Here is a 23,052-nt window from a genome sequence, read left to right as displayed (position 1 = left end):
GGTTGAGTGGGAAAAGACAGAGAGCGGTAATCAATGGGCATTGTTCTTTGTGGACTAATTTTATTAGTAGAGTCCCCCAGAGTTCGGTGTTGGGCCCACTGTTGTTTTCTATATTTATTAATGATGAAAAATATTTATCATTGATGAAGGCATATCAGGCTTAATATCCAAGTTTGCGGATAATACAAAGGTTGGCAGGTTGGTTAATGACAAGAATGAGCATATGCTACTGCAACAAGATCTAGAAAAATTAGGCAGAAGTGCTGCAAAATTGCAATTGAAGTACAAAATTGACAAATGCAAAATGCTGCATATGTATAGCAATTACCCCAGAGTAACCTAAAAACTTTGTGGCAAAAATATTTGATAGGTTACTCTGGGGTAGATTTCATTTTCCACAAAGGTAGCGGGAAATGAAAAAGACTTAGGGATAATTGTGCAGTTGGATATGAAGTTCTCTGAGCAATGCAGACAGGCTGCCAGGATAGCTCTTTGGGTTTTGTCAATAATATACAGGAATTTTGGTAATCAGTCACTGGGAATTATTAGCGAAATAGTTGTGCTACCTGATAGCTTTGCGGTAGAAGTTTTCAGGATACCAAATTGTATGTAAAAATACTCACGTGTTGCTGAGTTATTTATTACTGTTATTTTCAAGGTCACAGTCATTCTACCGAGTCAGCCATTTTCATGAGATAAAAGAGCTACAGCAGTGCCACCTGCTTGTTCAGTGGGATTAGAAATTCAGCATAAATTGCGTAAAATTATTAAATTGCAACATCACCATTGTATAAGAGCTACCACTTCTATATAGCTGCGTAAGGCTTGGCAGATCGGCAGCTTAATTCCCTAGCCCGGATAAATGGTGAGGGTTGACTTCAGGAAGGGCATTCGCTCGTAAAAACTATGCCAAAACAAAAGGTGATTGATGAAAAGTAGATGTGTCAGGGCTACCGAACAAAGGACAGGTCCGGTTAAAGAAGTTAGTTCAGCTAGAGATGAAGAAGGAGTTGAAAAGTGTTAGAATAGGAACATTGAACATTGGGACGATGAATGGAAAGAGCAGAGAGATTGTGGATTTGATGCAAAGAAGAAGAGTGAAGATCCTGTGCCTACAAGAGACTAGGTGGATGGGAAATAAAGCAAAAGTGCCGACCCCATATGAACGTGGGAAGAAGACAAGAACAAAGAAGAAGATACAGGAATTTTGGTAGTAGAGATAAGGAGGTGATTATCCCATTGTATAAGGCAGTGATGAAGCCACATCTTGAGTTCTGCATACAGGTCTGGAGGCCTCATTTTAGGAAGGATGTAGAGCTGCTGGAACGAGTACAGAGAAGGGCAACGAGATTGGTGAGGGGAACAAAGGAGTGCTTTTACCAAGAAAGACTTTAGTTCTGCAAATTGCAGCATCTGGAGACTCAGGACCTGAGAGGTGATCTGATTGAGGAGTTTAAGGCTTTGAATGGATTGTGCAAACTCACTGCGGATGCAATTCTTCTTCTTGGTCAGATTGTACACATGAGAGGGGCACAAGTTCAAATTGAAGAAGGATGGTTACAGAATAGATGTGCAGAAGTTTGCTTTTAGCCAGCAGGTGGTTGATTGCTGGAACAAACTTCCATCCGTTGTTGCGAGGTGCCTCCGTAGCCAGGTGGGAAGGAGCAGCAGTGCGTAGCACACACTGCTTGATTAGACCGGGGTTCGAGCCCGTCACCACCAAATACGGAGGATACGGAAAGGTCAGGGAATGACCACTGCATATCCCGGAGCAATATGGCCTTAGTGGCTAATGCTCCTAAAAACAAATAAACCATTGTTGCGAAAGTTGATAGCTTAAGTAAAATCAAGAAAGAACTAGACAAACTATTGAAGGGAATGAATAGGTAAAATGGGAAGTGTCATGTTTTTTTTTTTTTTTTTTTTTTTTTGGCTGATGCTGTATAAGCTTGCTTTCTTGTATCCTTTGCCACTATTAACTAATTTCTTGAAACTTGGGGTTTTTAAATGGTTTGGTTTTTGGTTTTTTTTTTTAGGAGCATTAGCAACTAAGGCCATATTGCTCCGGGATATGCGGTGGTCATTCCCTGACCTTTCCGCATCCTCGTATTTGGTGGTGACGGGCTCGAACCCCGGTCTAATCAAGAAGCGTGTGCTATGCACTGTTGCTGCTGCTCCTTCCCACCTGGCTACGGAGGCGCCTGTTTTTAAATGGAAATTGTAAAATGATGGAATTATATTGTTAAGAAGTTGCCCTTTAAAAAGTAATTCTTATTTTACAGAGAAATTTTTACATTATGTTGTATCACTAGCAGAAAAGTATCTGAGTTGCATTTGGAGTTACATTGTTCTGGTGATGTTCCAAAGTATGGTTTGCATAACAGTATGTAAGGGAATTGTTTCTGATCACTTTAGCAATTTATCCATTTTTAGAGTTTGGTTATTGCATTTCTTTTGTGAGTTTATTATAAGTAATCCTTCGTAATAGTATCTTGGTTTCACCACATGTCATTTGTTTGGAGAAACGCTGGATTTGAATCCTGTAGGAGACCAGAAGAATTCTTAATCGCAATCAGGATGAAGTAGGGGATCCTCTATGAGTTAATATGGGAGTTTTTCACACAGAATGCAACATAGCCTTAGACACCAATGTCCTTTATAAATAAGAACTTGTATGTGAAAGCAAAAATAGCCTATATATATTTTAACTCTATTAATAGAAAAGATTTTTTATCATTTGAATTTGAAATTTACAACCATTTCAGAAATTTTTTTTAATATTAACTAGGGGGCTTCACCCACCCCTGCCACGCTTTTCTAGAACAGCATGGCAGGGGTGGTTTTTTCTACGTAAAATATAGAGGTATACGGAGTAAGTCAAATCTTTTCTATGTAAAAGACATACATGTAGAAACACACTGGTCGATATCTAATCAAGAAATTATTTATGTAATTATTTACTTGTGCATTTATAGTGTGCGGCATTCTCAAGGTCAAATAAATATCACAGTAAAACTCCAGAATGGTGTACACACTCCAACATGGGGTAAGCAAAACAGTGGGAAAGCAGTGATTCACAAGTTGTAACTCCCATATTTTGACAAACAGACAGGAACAAAGCAGTGATTGGCAGCTGCCACTGCTTTCCCTGCCCACTGTCCTCCTAGGTTGGTATGCCTAGGGTGTTTTTCCCGACATATGCTGCTGTTTTTAAATTGGGAACTCATTTTCCTTTTCCCATTTTAAAACAGCGGAATGGAGGGATAAACACCCTACCTAAGCTAAGCCCCCCTCCTCAATGACACAAAGCAATCAGAAAAGGGAGGTGCCTTCACCTGTCGGCGCCTCCGTAGCCAGGTGGGAAGGAGAGGCAGTGCGTAGCACACGCTTCTTGATTAGACCGGGGTTCGAGCCCATCACTACCAAATACGGAGGATGCAGAAAGGTCAGGGAATGACCACCGCATATCCCGGAGCAATATGGCCTTAGTTGCTAATGCTCCTAAAAACCAAATAACAAACAAACAAAGCCTTCACCTGTCAATTATTGCCATCTTCTTTGCATTCATCGAAGTGCCTGCCTGTGTACACTATACTTTCGGTGACCATATTTTCTTGGAGAGAATAAAGGACAAACCTGAGAAAATGAAGGGCAAATCTGAAATATGTTCATAAGGATAAAAAAATAAATTACTTTGTTTTGCAAAGGAAAGTTCAAGAGCAAAACTAAGAAAAACTTTACAAAAATATTTAACAAAACGCATATTCTAATAAAAATATCTAACATCAAATAATATATGAAAATTTATTTAAAAAAGACAACTCAATTTTCATATATTTTGCATGAATGCACTTTATTTTTAAATATCATGCTCATCTTTTAAAAAGTCATAAAACTGCATGCTTCCACTGTTTCAACTTTTAGTTGTGTTTTTTCTTTTAGCTGGTCCACATATTGTTTATTACTGAAAATGTTTTCTCAGTAGGAGTATTTGATCCTGGGAGACACAGGCAAAATTCTACGATTTTTAAAATATATTTTGTTTATCAATAAAATATTTCAGCCCATTTATGATGGCAAGTCATTTCCTCATCTTGTCGTCACTCTTCCAGTTTTTCCTTAGTAACAATTTTTAACACAACAAACTTAATCGAATAACTCGCCATCTTCAATATTCAGTTTTCTTTTATTTGAAATAAAAGAAACGCTCTTCTCAACAATGGAATTTCTCACAAAAGGATCCATTCATATACTTCCATTTCTAGGAAGACGCTGTCCCGTTGATTCAAATAATCAATGCAAGTTTGGTAAAATGATTGAACTGAGAGGTCAATCATTTTAACATGAGAGGTATTAGAACCTATATTACTTAGTACAGTGCTTGAGTTGGAGGTTTAGAAGACAAAAGAAGATATTTGTTGACACTGGACTTGAACTTCTGTAGACTAATTTTCAGGAAATATGTATGAAGGAAGGTTGTTACAGAAAACACCAGTTGAATGAATAAATGAGGAAGATGAAAAGTTGGTTCTGTGAGTTTGAAGTTGGACAGTAAATGGATGTTGGCTGGTGGCCGGACTGTTTAGAAAAAGAGAGCGGGAATTATAGAAGCCAATTCAGAAGAACACTGCCCATGGAAGTATCTGTAGAAGAGGCATGCAGCAGAAATTGTACGTCTATGAGACAGCGAGTGGAGAGACTCTGTTAGAGATGAATCATTAATTAACCTAACTGCCCTCTTCTGAATGGAATCAAGAAGCCTGAGAGAGGTTTTGGGTGCACCGCCCAGATTAGAGGACAATATTCCATGGCAGGGCGGATTTGTGATTTATACAGAGTGAGCAGCTGTTGGGAAGAAAAGTAACGCCGAGAGTGAAAGAGAAAAACAAGTTTTTTAGATGCAGAGGAAGCAATATTTGTAATGTGCTTGTGCCAAGAGAGATTAGAAGTCAGGGTAATCCCCAAAAGAGATATATCATTTTGCCTAGAAATTGGACTGTCACTAAAGATAAGCATAGTAGCAGAAGAATCCTTTTTGCAAGATATAAGACAAGACTGAGTTTTAGAAGGGTTGAAATCAACTAAGTTGTCTTTGCCCCACTGGAGAATTACCTGAAGTTGGCATTTAAGGAATTGGTAGCAGATTTTCGAGAAGCTGAAGCTGATTGAGCAGGGCAAGGTTTCTCAAAGTGGAATACAATGTGCTATCATCGGCACATTGTGGAATACAATGTGCTATCATGGATAAGATTTCCAGTCAATGGAAGAAGGTCATTAATATACAAGACAAAAAGATTGGGGGGAAAGAACTGAACCTTGGGAGACACCAGCATTAGTGGAGAAGTTAGAAGACAGAGCCATCTACCATCACCCTCAGTGAGCGATCAGAGAGAAAACTGGATAACCAATTACTAAAAACAGTTGGCAAACCATAAGATGGAAGCTTGTTTAGAAGACCTTTATGCCAAACACGATTGAAAGCCTTTGAGATGTCAAGAGCAACTACTTGTGTTTCACTGAACCTTTCCATTGAATTAGTCCATAAATGGGTAACATAGCCAGAATATCACCAGTGGATCGACACTGACGGAATCCATACTGGCGATCGTTGATCAGATGGAAGGTTTTTAGGTATTTTAAGAGTTGGCGGTTATTTGATTTCTCCATTACTTTAGAAAGAGTAGAAGTAATTGCGATGGGACGATAATTGGATGGGAGAGATTTGTCACCCTTTTTAGGAACTGGCTAGATATGAGCAAATTTCCAAGCAGAAGGAAAAACACCTTTGGAATAAGAAATTGAAAAAAGGCGGCAAAAATATTAGTAAGTTCAGGAGCACAGGTTTTGAGAACAAGTGGAGAAATACCATCAATACCTGGAGTTCTTAGCATCAAGATTTGTCAAAATCCTTCTGACGTCCTTTTGATGGAAGACCACAGGAAGCATTGGATGGAGCGTGTTAGGAATGGTGGAAGGTGTTTTACTAAGATCATTAATACATGAGTTGGAAGAAAAATGGGATACTAGCAGGTCAGCTTTATCCTTGGCTGAAGTGATAACAGAACCATCTGGTTTGGACAGAGGTGGGAGCAGAGATGTGCAAAAGTTGCGGCCAATAGCTTTGGCAAGAGACCAGAATGCTCGGCTACTATTAGGGCAAGAAGCAAGTTTTCTACTTTTAGCCTGTTCAAACTCTAGTTTGGACTGATTAATAACTGCTTTACAATTGTTGTGAGCTTTGGTGTAGGCAGAAAATGAAACTGAAGAATTAGAAACAAGCCAATTATGCAACAGTCTTCTCTTGAACAGCCTTAGCACATTTATTGGAAAACCAAGGTTTAGATAAAGGACGAGATTTTAAAGTGGAGTGTGGGATAAAGGATTCCATTCCTGCAAGAATAATTTCACTGACACGGTCTGAGCAAATGTTGACAGAAGTTTTGAAACAGTAATCCGAATAAGGAAAAGAAGAAAAGAAATCTCGTAGGTCATCCCATTTTGCATTCTTGTAATGCCAAACAACACGAGGTTGGGAATAGCCATGAGATAAAGGCTCCATTGGAGAAGAGACAATCGCCAAGTTGTGATCTGAAGTGCCTAAAGGACCTCTCACTTCGACCATGTAATTAGAAGGGTTGTTTGTGAGAAAAAGATCAAGAACTTTGGCTGTATGATTAGGATTGTCCGGTATTCTTGTAGGTAAATGAACAATCTATGCAAGATCATTAGTAATTGCAAAAGGCTCAGCATCTCGACCAGCTGGGTCGGTGTGACTATAAAGCGGAAGCCAGCTGGAGTTGTGAACATTAAAATCACCAAGGAAAATTACCTCACTGTTAGCAAATTTGGACTGGAGAAAGTCAGAGCTCCAAGTGATTAGTAGAGTTGGAAGAAAGGTAAAGATAACAGATGAATTTGACACAATGAGGTAGAGAGATTTTAAGCCAGAGAAGATCAAAGAGAGGAGATTCCAAATTGCCAAGTCTCTGACAGGGAATATCAGAACGGACATGTACACAAGTACCACCTTTGAGGTGAAAGGAATCATACATCAAACAATTTGGGCATCTGAGATGAGCAGTAGTTGAATAAACCGATAACTGAGATTCTGTTAAAAAAAGTGGAAATGTACATTGTTGAGATTAGAATTGTGACCACGTATATTTGTGAAATGAATTAGGAAGTGCTTGGGAGGTTTAGATCTTTTTGCAGATAAGCTTGCTCTATTAGTTTGACAATTCATAGTGTATTCAATTGTAAGAAAAAGTGGGTGGGACATGCTGTATGAAGCAATTTCATATGAAGTATGAAATTTTGGATACGGCATACACATGGTAAGAATATATCCAGATCCTTGTCATAACGTGGCCTCGACAATGCTTCCCGCATACACTCTACTCGGACTCCCTCCAGTCACTATCTCGCAGAGTAGAGGTAGCAAGATTATACACTAGCTGATCCGGAAGCCTCCTAAAGAGTTACCAATAGGTTCGGTCCGGTGTACTAACTAGTGGCCGGCCTGCGAACGCTGTTTTAGAGCTGTACCCTCAATGTAAGGAATATTGGATCTCGCCACGATGTTTATCATAACCTCAAAAGTCATCAATCATACTGCATGATGGAAGAGATAGGGAAGGGTTGACCAGAACTTAGCTCTAGAGACTAAACGTGGATTCTACCACTTCAAGCCTGCAATAAGCAAAGTGGTGGTATTGCACCGGTTGAGAGTCATCTGCCACCTAGTACTGCAGCGGCTCCGTAGCCAGGTGGGAAGGAGCAGCAGTGCGTAGCACACGCTTCTTGATTAGACCGGGGTTCGAGCCCGTCACCACCAAATATGGAGGATGCGGAAAAGTCAGGGAATGACCACCACATATTCCTGGAGCAATATGGCCTTAGTTGCTAATGCTCCTAAAAACCAAATAACAATAACCTAGTACTGCCTGGTAACATAGAGGGTGGCATTCCTCCATGTGGTGTGGGCGCCACACCTCGACTCCTGCTTACGTTGGTTCACACCTGGGTGGTCACCCACCATGTACTTGTGCATGGAGGTTATACCCAGGATTACTAACAGTTGCACCATCGTGAAGGTGCAAGCAGAGGATTTGGCTGTCACAGTCCGTCTGGACTTCGCAAAAATTGGGTCCACTTGACTTGAGTGTCACCCGGATATCAGTTCCATCGGCGTTTTAGACTCCCATGTAGCAAGTACAGCTTGTCTGGCATATCTGTGACAACCTCAAGGACCAATTTATATTAATATTCATTGGTAAAAATTCTTGATGTTTTTGTTCACTCAACTTTAATTTCAATTCATTTAAATTGACAAAATAATTTCAATTCATTTAAATTGACAAAAGTTTCACACGTAGAAATCTTGAGATTCAATTTTTAGAATACGTTTATGAAAAGTTGAAGCTTGACTGTGAATGAAAAATAACCATGATTCAGCTAATGGATTTTAAAAGTTTTTGAGAACTGTGGGACATCTTTCTTGTTCCAAAAACTACAATTTTAGTGGCTTAAAAAGTTTCAAACTCCTTTCTCAAGTCAGTAGAAGGGTCAGCCATCTAGTTTTGCTGTAACTTAGTAGTTTTTTATACTGAACATGTATATCACCGTGTATTCCCTTAAATTTTTCAATTCTAATTGTGTCGATGCAAAGGTATGAATTAATTTTCATGAATACAACTTCAGTATCAACTGGGAGGCATTCTACACTAATACTAATGCAGTTGCATATGTGGCCAACACAATTGACACCAATCAACTTATTGCTGAAAATGTTTTGAATTTTATGGAAAACGTTGCTTTTGCCTTTTCTTTAGACACCACCAAAATTACAATTAGTATTAGTATTGTCTGCACATAAAGCAATTAATTTTTCAATAGTTTCATATCTGTCCAGCAATTGGTTGGTGCAAGCTGCTATTATGCAAGAATTTCAGAATTTTCACCTAGAAGTTGCTTTACACACAGTAAACTTAACTTTAAAACCTTGGTTTGGTAAAAAATACTTCAAGAATCGAGCACAACTTTATATTACCATGATTAGAACAGTCTGAATAAATGCAACATATTTACCTTAGATACATCAGCTTTGACTAAAGTAACAGAGTATGGACCGGAAACATTTTGAACAATAACTTTCGTTTTTGTCCTACCACAAGAATACTTTTTGATTAATTTTGAAGTGCAGTCGTTTTAACGAAATGGGTGGTTATGTTGCACTGAGTGATAATACCAAGTTGCTTCTTTAAGGGCCAAGTGTTTCACTTTGTCATCAAAAGTTTCATTTCTGAAGAATGAAGTTATCACTTTACTTGATGACGCCCTAACATCAGTTTCTTTGTGTTTTGTTGTCTGTATGATCTGTGTAATTGCTGCTTTGCCTCTATTTCTGACACTAAAATTAGCTGAACATTTCTCACGCCTTGAAAGGAAACTCTTCCTGCAACTTTTTGTTGAAAACACATTTTCTTTTAGGTGCCATGGGCTAAAAAATAAAAATTAATTTAATCAAATCTCGTAATAAGAGTATCACATTCCAAACGAACCTAATTATACATCAGCAGCACTATTACCCCTAATTGTTTAAGCCGTGTATGTACTTTTTACAATAGCAATCAGACCGTGTATTAGGTGGTTCCATTCATACAATAAAAGTTGAATGACTAAACAAAAATAAAGGACTGTCCTTTATAATAAAGGATCTATGGTCACCGTAACTATACTGGACTTCAGCCAATATTATTATGTAATTATTTACCTGCGTTTACTTAGGTCATTTAGGAAAATGCCTTTTGCTTCGGGTTCCACAATATATGAGGAATATTGTTGCATCTGAAAGAGCAAGACAAATATTTACAAACTATACAAATATTTAAAATATTTACAAAACACTAAACTACAGTATTTACAAATATACAGTATTCATTAATATACAAAAAAAAAAGTTACAATTGAACATCAAATGTTAGACAATGAATCACGTGCAAAAGGTTGGTGAACGTTATGGAGGCAGTTGTCAATAATTAATTGCTTTTGTGGTCACGCAATTGCCTCGCCATCTTCTCCCATTGGCTCGAATAAATATCACTAGGAGGAAAACTTTTTTAACGTATAGATAGATATAATACCAGTTCAAATCTGTTATTTAAAATATACACTACCCTAGAAAAACGTTTCCTGTTTCATAGTCCATGGAACCAACCTAGATAAATAAGTGACTCAGACTGATATATAAGGAAGGAAAGAAGGAAGGAATATTAACCATGCAAGTTAGTTGTTCTCATAATGTTATGTAGAGCTGAGGTGACTGATTTGGAGTGGGTGTTATCAGATGTCACATTGCCAGCTTGTCAGTTGGCACAGTTGCTGACAGCATAGTGCATTAATCAAATATAGAAGTAGGATACTATTTCAACACAGGTATTTGAATAGTTTGGAAGAAAACATTCACAGGGCATTCATTTTACTGTCAGGGGCAATGTTGCCCATCCTGTGACAGTGGACAAGCTTTGACTTCATCTCTTTAGAAATGATTATGTTATCCATGAATCGACCTGAAGTAAATAATTTTTATTCCTTTAGGTCAACTTGAGTATAATGTAGTCATTTCTAAAGAGCCATAAGCCCAAACTCTATCACTGTCATGGAGAGGACAGTGACGTTGTTCCCTAGCAGTAAAGACAGAAAAATTAACATGATATGAACATTTCCTTTCAAATTATTTCAATACCTGTGTTGAAATAATACCTCAGATAGTACCTTCCTTTCTATATTTGATCAGTGTAGTAGGTCTACATTGCCTACTAGTAGGAGTTCTATTTTCACGTATAACAAAAGTTACATTTGCAATAAGTTTTTCTTCCAAACATTATTTGACTGCTCATTTAGATTTCATACATTTAACCACTCAGCACAAGGTTGCTAATGGAGACTACCTGTTGTCTGATGATGGAACCAAATAGTTTCGAAATCACTCACCAGTGTCTTCAAGTTTTTAATGAATAATAGATTCATCTATTGGGTTATGACTCTCTAATAAGTGCTGTTAAAAATGAAATTAGTTGCTTTAGATTAACTTGTGAAGAGTAATCATTTCTAAAGAGCTGTAAGCCTAAATTTTGTCACAGCTACAGGAGGAACAACATTGTCCCTTGCAGTAAAGACAGTAAAATGAATTCATTGTAAACATTTTATTTAGAATCACGAGCCTGCACAATCTAAATTTGACTGTTGATGATGTCATCATGAAATGAAAGCATGACCGGTGGGTATTTTTTTTTTTTTTATAAAAACCCCAAACACGAGAGGTATTAGAACCTATAGTTCTTAGTACTGTGCTTGGGTTGGAGGTTGACAAGACATAAGAAGATATTTGTTGACATTAGACTTCAACTTCTGCAGACTGTAATTTTCAGGAAATACGTACAAAGAAAGGTTGTTCCAGAAAACGGCAGTTGAATCAATAAATGAGGATGATGAAAAATTGGTTTTGTGAGTTACTGGAGATCGGCATTTAAGGAATTGGTAGCAGATTTTCGAGAAGTTGAAGCTGATTGATTCTCAAAATGGAAAGTGGAATGCAATGTGCTATCATCGGCAAAACTATGGATAGGATTTCCAGTCAGTGGAAGAAGGTCATTAATATACAAGATGAAGGGCACCTCCGTAGCCAGGTGGGAAAGAGCAGCAGTGCATAGCACTTGCTTCTTGATTAGACCGGGGTTCGAGCTCGTCACCACCAAATACAGAGGATGCGGAAAGGTCAGGGAATGACCACCGCATATCGCAGAGCAATATGGCCTTAGTTGCTAATGCTCCTAAAAACCAAATAACAATAACATACAAGATGAAAAGAGTGGGGGAAAGAACTGAACCTTGGGGGACACCAGCATTAGTAGAGAAGTTAGAAAACAGAGAGCCATCTACCATCACCCTCAGTGAGCGATCAGAGAGAAAACTGGATAACCAATTACTAAAAACAGTTGGCAAACCATAAGATGGAAGCTTGTTTAGAAGACCTTTATGCCAAACACGATCGAAAGCCTTTGAGATATGAAGAGCAACTGCTCGTGTTTCACCGAACATTTCCATTGAATTTGTCCATAAGTGGGTAACATAAGCCAGAATATCACCAGTGGATCGACACTGATGGAATCCATACTGGTGATCATTGATCAGGTGGAAGGTTTCTAGGTAGTTTAAGAGTTGGCTGTTAATTGATTTCTCCCTTACTTTAGAAAGAGTAGAAGTAATTGCAATGGAACAATAATTGGATGGGAGGGATTTGTCACCCTTTTTAGGAACTGGCTGGATATGAGCAAATTTCCAAGCAGAAGGAAAAACACCGTTGGAATAAGAAAGTGAAAAAAAGGCGACAAAGAATAGGAGTAAGTTCAGGAGTACAGGTTTTGAGAACAAGTGGATAAAAACCATCAGGACCTGGAGCTTTTTTAGCATCAAGATTTGTCAAAATCCTTCTGACATTCTTTTGACGGAAGACCACAGGAGGCATTGAATGGAGCGTGTTGTGAATGGTGGGAGGTGTTTTACAAAGATCACTAATATAGGAGTTGGAAGAAAAGTGGGATGCTAGCAGGTCAGCTTTATCCTTGGCTGAAGTGACAACAGAACCAACTGGTTTTGACAGAGGTGGGAGCAGAGATGGGCAAAGGTTGCAGCCAATAGCTTTTGCAAGAGACCAGAATGCTCGGCTACTATTAGGGCAAGAAGCAAGTTTTCTACTCTTATCCTGTTCAAACTCTAGTTTGGACTGATTAATAACTGCTTTACAATTGTTGCGAGCTTTGGTGTAGGCAGAAAATGAAACTGAAGATTTGGAAACAAGCCAATTATGATATGCAACGTTCTTCTCTTGAACAGCCTTAGCACATTTATTGGAAAACCAAGGTTTAGATAAAGGACAAGATTTTAAAGTGGAGTGTGGGATAAAGGATTCCATTCCTGCAAGAATAATTTCACTGACACGGTCTGAGCAAATGTTGACATCAGAAGTTTTGAAACAGTAATCCGACCGAGGAAAAGAAGAAAAGAAATCTCGCAGGTCATCCAGGCCAGTGCTTAATAATGCATGTGAATTATTAAGCACTGGCCTGGTATATCAGCTGCTGTCTACCACTCATTTGGAGAGGTAACAAAGAAACAGTGACAAAGAATTTTTAAAATCCTCTTCAACCAAGGCTGTAGTTTGCTGTGATTTCAGGCAAAGGGAATGAGTTTTCCTCGTTAATCAGTCCAGGTTTTTCAACCTTACACAGCATGCAATTTATCCCATGAATGCACATTTCTACAGGCCGCGAAAAAAAAAAAATAAAATAAAAAATACACCTAATGGATATGCGAAACAGTTCCGGTGCTGTTAAACAGTAATTTAAACAATAATTTAATTGTACATCGCTGCAATAAATTAATACAATGAATTTTATGTTTTACACTACACTGCATTGGATTTGAAATAAATATTTTGGAATGCACATATGACAGAATACAGAGCTTGCCAAGAGTACTTGTTCTACTTTTTTATTTTTAAAAAAATAATTTATTTTTATATTTAAAGTTTTTTAGGGCCCCATCTCAGTGAGAAACACAAGGCCATAGCCTTAAGACTGGATTGAGAAGCTATAGCCCTGTGCCATGAAAACCAACAACAGTTGTTATATCTACTACTGAGGATCTAAATAAATACCTTTAGATAGTGTTCATTTGTAGAAAATTTTTCACCAACAATGTTAATTAACATTGTTTTGTGTATGACAAATCTAAAAATTTCATCAGTATAGACGTTCCCCCACCAATAACTTTTACCTCATCTACAACAGTGCTATCTACAGAATACTCAGACTAATGGTATTCACAAAAAACAACTAAACCCCTCGAAATCTTTCATTCATTTCACAGATATACATGGTTACACCACGTTATGTTAAGGAGAGATTCAACTAGAACATGCTGACAATTACAGTAGCACATTATGTTGAGGAATTGGGTATATCTTGCTGTGTGTATATATATGCCACATCTAAAAATTTCATCGGTTTCCATATAACTCCCTCCTCCCAACTTTTACCTCATCCACATAACTACATAATGAATGGACAAACTAATGGAAGAAAATTATCTGCAAAAAGAATCAGATTTTTCAAAAACTTCCTGGTTCATCTATCCCCACAATGTGCGCATTTGATGACTTGACCAGCACTTCAAATTCATCAAATTTATTTACTATGCTCCTAACATTAGTGCACATGCACATGTTCTTACTCTTAGTTACCCTAACACAGCCCATGTATTTATTTGTCCCATAATGACCCACAACGGGGCCTGAAGTCCTAGACACCTTTCTTTCCAGACTGCTGAATGTACCAATAGTAGCAGTGCAAGAATCACTTTCGCCTCTGCCGGCAGCTCTAGTTAAGCTATTAGTCTGTACATCCCCCCCCCACAAGCTAACAGTTTTCCAACCCACTTATCACTGCCTCAATAGTATTAGCAAATATTCTTACACCCCTTCTATTCAAGTGTATCTCATCTCTGTAAAAGTAGTCTCTCTCTCCTGTTAACAAGCACAGACCACACTGAGAAAAATTCTACCCCACGAGCCTTGCACATTCTCTCCAGGGCCGAATTGATTGACAAGGCTATCAACATATACTCCCTCATGTCCAGGCAGAATCACAAACACTTTCAAATTCAATCCTAACTTGGGACTTTTTCCTAACATTGCCCTGTACTTGTTAAGTAAGTCTTCAGATCTCCTATTCTTATATCATTAGTACCAACATGTACAATAATATCACCTTTTGTGCCCTTAAAAGATATCTGCTCTACAATTTTTGCCCCTGGCAGACATATCATGGTCCAATTCCACCTATCTCTCTTGCACAACATATTTCCCGTTTCCATGACAAGTAGAGTCACCAACCACCACCCGCTGTGGGATCAGCGCATTCTGTCTTGGAGATTTGTGAACTGGCATCTGTAATTCTATCTCCTGCTTCCAGACAAATTGAAAGAAAGAAATGGAATGTCCCAGGTATTCAACATTCATTCATGGCTCAACTCACTGAACTTAACTTTTCTTCATTTATCTGTTCTCTGGAGCAGACTTTTGTTCTCTGGAACAGACTTCACCTTCCTCTGTATTTTCTGAAAATTTCAATCTAAAAAATTCCAGTCTATCTTCTATGTTCTCAAACATGGGCTATGAAATTTGTCTATTTATTTGAATTTTTTTTTTTTTTATTCTCTGACACTATCCTGATATCTGTTTTATCAGTTATAGCATAGGGTAAGGAAATATGCCAAATTCATTAACAATTTCCAAGTTAAGTGTTAGTGAAACAAGAAGTTTCATATAAGCAAATTGCCTGTTTCAGGCTAGGTTTTTCTAGTTATTATTATAACAGAACATGATGCACATGACACCATATTCTTATTATAGGAGTACACCATTATTTTCTACCCAAACCACCTTCTTCTAGATTTAAGACAGCTTTCTATATCGGTTGTTTGTTTCGAGCTACACTAAAATGCTTACCTTTCCTTAAAAAAGCCTAAAATACTAATACAGCAATACCCCACTTAGCACGGCTTCAGACAGCATGGATTTCACTATAACACGGTTTTCAATTAAGTTTGAGTCGAAAATGTACTTTACAAAGTTGAAAATTTACAAAGATCTGTACATATTAAAACTCATTCAATAGCCTAGACATGTACTATACATATATACTGCAGTGCCAACTCTATTGTGACAATGCACATGTGACAATAGCTCCTTTCAGGCAGTCAGCTGCAAAGTGCAATAGTGTTTAGTATTCTTAATTCCATCCTGACGAGACAACTTGATAGTTTTTCGAACTTTTCATTTCAAAATTTATTTTTTACCCCTTTAAATATGATCGAAAATATATCTACATCTTGGCTAGAAATCACTGCCAACAACATGTGTTCTGTTTTACCCTATTTGGTAAATTATTTCACTGGTTTTGAATTGCAAATTCAGATAATTGCCGAAGACATTGCGAAGGTCGGAAAAGACTTGGGACTCTGCCAATGTACGTGACTGCATTGACTCACATGCGACTTAGATGATGCAACTCTCCTTGAAACTAGGTGGGCAGGCGCAGCAGTGCGTAGCACATGCTTCTTGATTAGACTGGGGTTCGAACCCGTGACCACCAAATATGGAGGATGCGGAAAGGTCAGGGAATGACCACCGCATATCCCCGGAGCAATATGGCCTTAGTTACTAATGCTCCTAAAATCCAAATAACAGCATCTCCTTGAAACTGACGAGCAACCTGCATATGCAGAAGAGAAAACAATTCTGAAGTGGATAACACTGAAGTGCCACCAAAACAATTTTCAACAGAACAACTGGAGAAAGTTTTTTCAGGGGTTGACATGGCCTGCAAGGTCATGCAGGCCATGTCAACCCCTGAAAAAACTTTCAGGTCTTGAAAATGGAGATCTGAACCAATGGAGATCTGAATGTTGAATGTAGCATCAAGATACGGCAAATTTTATAAGATGGGATTCGACGCTACAAAGACTTGTATGCCGAGAAAAAGAAGAGATGACTTCATTATTGAAATACTTAAATAAACAACTGCTTTTTTAAAGCTTTTTTCTCATCTCTCATGATGTTACCTTTTCATTAATAAAATTTTTGCAATATTTGTTTTTAATTTCAAATCCTTTTAATTGACTATCAAGTGCAAATTGTTTATAGATTTATTATAATTTGTTTATAGACTGTTTCTCTGGTACGCATTCAATTAAAACCCATTATAATTATATCTCAATCAGCACGGTTTCACATAACACAGAATAGTTTCGGCACCAATTATCAGTGCTATGCAGGGTATTGCTGTAGTTTCAATCTGTTGTTTTGTGAACAGATTTTTTTGTCCATGATAACATTAATTATAATACTTATCATGGCAACAACATACAACCACGTGAGTAGGTCATTTTATATTATACCAGATATGCTTAACATATCATTTCTGAGTAATTCTGCAGTGTCCCAGAAACCAATGGATTCATACATGTAATTAGTAAATAACGTTTCACAGGATACAAAATTATTTGTATAATAACAAAACTACAGTGGTTTTAGCTCTGGTGCTACACAAGTATTGAAAGTTAGTTATTCCTTAATTGAAATAAATATTATTTCAGTTATGGTTAAAAGTGATATAAGCATAACTGAAATGTCACTATCTTCATATGATTATTATGAAATAATAATCATATGAAGTCAGTCAATTATCAAGTCAGCAATTTCCTTCCATATGAGAAAAAGATGCCACATAGTGATCAGAGGTGGTTTCTTTACTTAAAACTTTAGAAAACTAGCAAGTTGTTGCAGCTTTTTCTACTTTAGGTTGTATGCTTTCTGATGCAGCTGTACAGGAGGAACGCCAGCGAACAAAGGAAAGGAATGAGAATGAAGTGGAAAGCACAAGCAACTCCCATAATGACATGCCAATTGAAAGGATCTTAGAGGCTGAGCTTCGCATAGAGCCCAAGAAAGAAGAAGTTGACACAGATGTAAGATAATCATTTAACTCCTATGAAAGTAATAATTATCATTAGATATTTAGAGTGGCTACACTTAAATGACAGTAAAAATGTACTTTGTAGTATGATGACTTTTTATTCTTAAGCTGTAGGCAGACTTGTGTTCCAAGAGTTTCAGTAATGCTGCCATTAGATTTTGAAGGGGTGTTGAATTACATTACAATCCAATACCCCTTAAGGAAATTGAGGCCAAAATGTTTGAACATTTATTTTTTTATTTAAAAAGTTTTTGAAAAACAGTCATTACAAAATTTTTCTTTGATCAGTATTCAACTTTAAAAAAAATTAATGAGAAGTATCTATCTAAATCATATAATATCTGAAATTAATCTGACAATCACTTAGGTTTTGATATTTCCTGGGAGAAAGACATACATGGCAATTAACTAATTCTAATAAGAGATTAAACAACACTGCATTCCACAAAAATTTTAAAGGCAAAAAATGATCAAGTTTATTGAAACAAGTTGGAAATTAAATTTTACAGAAAACATTGCAATAACCTAAACATTTAGAGGCCAATTTTTATGACATTTTGAAATCCATGTGGATATTGTTTTGTATAGAAGGAAAGAAAAGCAAGGTTATTGCTCAGCATTATATAATCGGTAACTACTGATGATATAATGCTGCAGTATCTTTTACTTTCCTTTTAATTGTCAAAATATCATTTAGATCCCCATTATAGTTTGACAAACTTCTGTCATCTCCCTTCCCTAAAGAATTCCTCATGTGGGAATGTAGTAGTAGTAGTGGCATGTGATGCAAGAAAGCAAGTGTATGAGCTTATGCAGCATCAGCCAAAAAAAATAAATAAATAAAAAAAATTACAAAGCAATTCCCTCTAAATGTTTGTCCAGTTCCTCCTTAAATTTATTTAACCTATCAACTTCACAACGACAGATGTAAGTTTGTTCCAGCAATTAACCACCCGCTGGCTAAAGGCAAATTTCCGAACATCTATTCTACATCTGTCTTTCTTCAATTTGAATTTATGCCCCCATAGGTTCGTAATCTGAACAAGTAGAAGGATCCCATCAGAATTCAGCGTGCTCAACCCATTCAAGGCCTTATACACCTCAATCAGATCACTGCGCAGGTGCCTAGTCTCCAGCCACTGCAATTTGCAGAACTTAAGCCTCTCTTGGTAAGAGGATCCCTTCATTCCCTTCACTAATCTTGTTGCCCTTCTCTGTACACGCTCAAGCAAATCTACAGGATAGCAAATCTATGATATATAGGAATTTTTCTAGCAGTAATAAGGAGGTGATTATTCCCTTGTATAAGGCAATGGTCAGGCCACACCTAGAGTACTGTATACAGGTCTGGAGGCCTCATTTCAAGAAGGATGTAGAGATGCTGGAACGAGTACAGAGAAGGGCAACAAGATTAGTGAATAGAACAAAGGGGGTGCTCTTACGAAGAAAGGCTTAAGTTTTGCAAATTACAGTGTCTAGAGACTAGGCACCAGCGAGGTGATCTGATAGAGGTGTATAAAGCCTTGAATGGTTTGAGCATGCTCAATGCTGATGGGATTCTTCCTCTCGCTCAGAATAATCACCTGAGAGGGCATAAATTCAAATTGAGGAAAGACAGATGTAGGATTGACGTGTGGAAATTTGCCTTTATCCAGCAGGTGGTTGGTTGGTGGAACAGACTTCCATCCCTTGTCGTGGAAGTTGATAGCCTAAATAAGTTTAAGGCTCAGCTGGACAGGTATTTTGAACGAACAGAGGGGTGAAGTTGGAAGTGGTTTTTTTTTTTTTTTTTTTTTTTTTGCCTGATGCTGCATAAGCTTGCTTTCTTGCATCAAATGCCTCTACTAATGCTAATGCTAAACCTTGAACAATATTTCTTAATAGGTACGAAACTTTTAGTAGCATCCACGATTAATTCCTTGAATGCTTCCCACTTAGAATTTACTGTTGGTAACATCGTCAGTTGATCCCACTGTACAGAATAGATGTACCTATTCAGTTTGTTAGCAACCTAAGCAGGGTCATCAGTTAAACCATTGACATCAAGTGTCTCAATCCCTTCCTTCTCCTGTTAATATAAACATAGAAGTAATTATGTGCCTTAGCTTGCCTAAGCCACATTACAACACATTGTGACTTGATTACAAACTAGCTTATATCTAACGTTGGTTTCTGTATCACATCTGATAATTTATATGCGTCCCACGCATTTTTGCAAATTTTCTTCTCTGCCACAAGTCTCATCAGTTCGTCTGATGTCCATTTAGGTCTAAGCCTTGAACAGTATTTCTTAGTTGGTATGAAAAGCCTAGTAGCTTCTATGATTATTTCCCTGAATACTTCCCATTTAGAATATGCTGTTGATAACATCATCAGTTGGTCCCACTGCACAGAATTTAAAAACTGTCTGAGAGCACTGTATGTCTAAGTGAATTCTACATCAGTTGCGATTTATCACTGCCACCCAGCTGGTCTTTCACCTGCAGGCTCTTAATGCATGAAAAATCACTGTTGATAACCAGACCAAGGTTACTGCTTCCACTTGCTGCTGTAGAAAACAGTCATCCAATAAATCCACAAAAGCCTTGCTAGTGTGTGAGTGACCAACCAACAAATTCCAGTCAACATCTGGAAAGTTAAAATCACCTATTTGTAATAGATGATTTTAATCAGACATTCTGATTTACTGGCCGACTCTATTTCTCTGTGTGTTTGTTTGTTGTACTTATTGGAGTCATTTGGCCTTTATCATACTCCTCTTCTCATTTTTGTTTTCCCAATGCTTATGTCACATCAAACTGACTCAACATTGCACTGGCCATCCATGTTGACTGGAAGCACTGCCTTAGATTTAATATGCTTCTTAACTAAAAGTATAACCTTCCCCCATGTCACGTCTATCTTTCCTGTATACATTGTATACAGGAAAGATAGTGATATTGAAAGATAGATTGTCTCCATATATTCAAATTCTGCATCCCTTGTATCTTCCCCACATTGGCTAAGCTAACCACTCCATGGTGCAATACAATCATTTTGTTTAATAGAGGTTGGAAGTGACCAAAACCATGTTTTTCCTCCAGTATAAAACTCAGCAAGCAGCTGTTAATTTTTCTTAACAGGAATTAAAATACTATCTTAAGTTACAATGCAAGTGCTAGTTAATAAAAAAAAAAAAAAATTGGAAATTTAATGAATAAAAAAAGATTTAAGATGATGAAAGTGTCTGCAAACTTTTCCGTCTGCTACTTGTGTCATTCACTCTATAGTTAATAATTATATAATGGGTGAGACTTGTACAACCAAAGTAATGACACTTATACCTTCTACTTTCGAATGTCAGCAAAAATATTTCTCCATCTTAGCGAAACTGCAAGACATTGCGTATCACCAGGACAGGAGTGGGACTATAACATAATGTTCATTGAAGAGCCACACAACAGATAAGAGAGAAATATTTTGTTACCTCTTGTAGTAATATTAGACTATGGAGTAATATTTCAACACAGGTATTGAAATAATTCAAAAGCAGAGATACATACAGTTTACAGTTTCTGTCTTCCAGTGGCAGTACCTGAAAGTCAGCCATTAAACCTTGGGCTTATTATTAGCCATATAGTGCAAGGAAGCCCGAGGCTTATGCTCCACTAGCCAAAAAAATTTCTGAGTTACCCTGGTGCCAAGCCCATACTCACTAGATGTGAGTCCCTGGGCACATTAGGGACAACGTTGTTATCTACAGATCAACTTAAGTTGCTAATATTATTTTAAATAAAGCCATCATCACCAAAAGGTAAATACAAAATTTGTTTAAAACTATTATGGCATCTGTTTCAATACCTACTGGGTCTTTTAAATACTGAGTGGCCTCAATTAGCAAATGTATACTGATTAGTGAATAATATATCAAATTTAAGTAGGTAGCCAAGCGATATATGGGGCTAAACTGAAATTGAAATTCAGTACTGACATTCAAACATACATTTTCTGTTGTGTTGTGGCCCAGTATTAGGGGTAAAAGTATGTATAACTTTTTTATTTGTTTAATTGGAAGTTTTTCTTCTATACACTGCTTGACTGCTTACTTAGAATGCAAGTGAGTAGTGTTTCAGTCTATCTATCTTTATATTTCCCTGGCATTAATGTCCAAATTACCAATGAGAAACTAATAGTCTTGAAACAACTGTCATGATGATGTTTAGTTTTAAACAAATGTAAAATTCATCTTTTAATGCCATTTGTTTAAAATGTTATTAGCAACTTAGGTTGACCTGTAGATAAGTGAATCTCTTAATATAAGCATAAATCCAAGCCTGGTAGCTGACTTTCAGCTGCCATCACTGGAAGGACTATGCCATCCCTAGAGATGTATACAGCCTTATAAAATATTTCAGTTTAACAAAATTCGGTGTGTAGATTGGTGTCGCCACTTACTTTTCTTGCAAATGACAAGAAAATATGACCTGTGAAGGTTCCTGGTTATTTATTCCAGCTTAACTGCTTAGTTTTTGTTATCCATTTAGTTCTATATAGCCGACCTGGCTAGCCAGGTGGGTAAAGTGCCTGCCTGGCAACCCAAAGGTCGCGGGTTCGATTCCCGCCTCGGGCTTGGATCAAAGTACTGCAAAAACCTTGGGAGGTGCACTATGGCCACAAAAGCCGATGCGCCAACAACTACCAAACCAAAAAAAAAAAAAAAAAAATAGTTCTATATAGTTGCTCACATGCTTGCTCTTTCTTGAGTTTTATACAGTTACTTTTAAAATATAGTTTTAATAACCAAAGTAATTACATTATTATACTGTTTTTGTTTTTTTGTTTTTTTTTTTTGTTTTTTTTTAGAATATAAGTATGTTTGCCTAACTTATTAGCAATACAGGCTGGCATAAGCGAGTTAAAAATAGCATTTCCAGCCCATCAGGTATTATATTGGATGTTAATTGCATTTGCTTGTTCCTTATATGTAATTTTTAAGAATACTTTTGAAATTTGCTGTTTTTAGAGCAAATAGTTTCCAGTGATATTGACTTAATCTATAGAAAAACTGCACCATTAATGTAAACACTTAACTAATAAGTTGTATGACTATTGCACTAAAATGCGATTACCAAAATTAAATTTAAGTGATTTAAAACAACCCTACAATTGGTGTTTTTTTTTGTTTTTTTTTACACATTTGTACGTTATTTAATATTCAAAGTATATTAATGATTAAATGGAGTTATATAAATAAATTTTATTTTATATTATATTAAAGGATCCTGTTGCCAACATATGTCAAGCAGCAGACCGCCAACTGTATCATCTAGTGGAATGGGCCAAACACATTCCTCATTTCAATGAACTTCCATTAGAGGATCGAACAGTCTTGCTGAAAGCAGGTGAGTAGTATCTTCTGTAATAATATCACAAATTCACTTATGGTTTCTTAAAATACTTTTGATGAATATTGATT

The 23,052-nt window shown here is 37.1% G+C and overlaps 1 protein-coding gene across 3 annotated transcripts in view; it reads left to right on the top strand.

Moving 5' to 3' along the window:
• The window catches only part of LOC150083875 (retinoic acid receptor RXR-alpha-B-like), a 207,216-nt gene that overhangs the window by 168,514 nt on the left and 15,650 nt on the right, over positions 1-23,052 (top strand). For 2 of the 3 annotated variants that reach the window (XM_090375822.1, XM_090375820.1), the window contains 2 exons: positions 17,423-17,589; positions 22,855-22,978. In XM_090375822.1, the coding sequence (XP_090231948.1) occupies positions 17,423-17,589; positions 22,855-22,978 (291 nt within the window). The remainder of the gene's footprint in view (positions 1-17,422; positions 17,590-22,854; positions 22,979-23,052) is intronic. The other variant, XM_090375821.1, reaches the window with a different exon arrangement.

Source organism: Mastigoproctus giganteus, chromosome 6 (assembly GCF_048544385.1).
Source record: "Mastigoproctus giganteus isolate SK-2022 chromosome 6, ASM4854438v1, whole genome shotgun sequence".
NCBI classification, from domain to species: domain Eukaryota; kingdom Metazoa; phylum Arthropoda; class Arachnida; order Uropygi; family Thelyphonidae; genus Mastigoproctus; species Mastigoproctus giganteus.
This window is presented reverse-complemented; position numbering and strand designations above follow the sequence as displayed.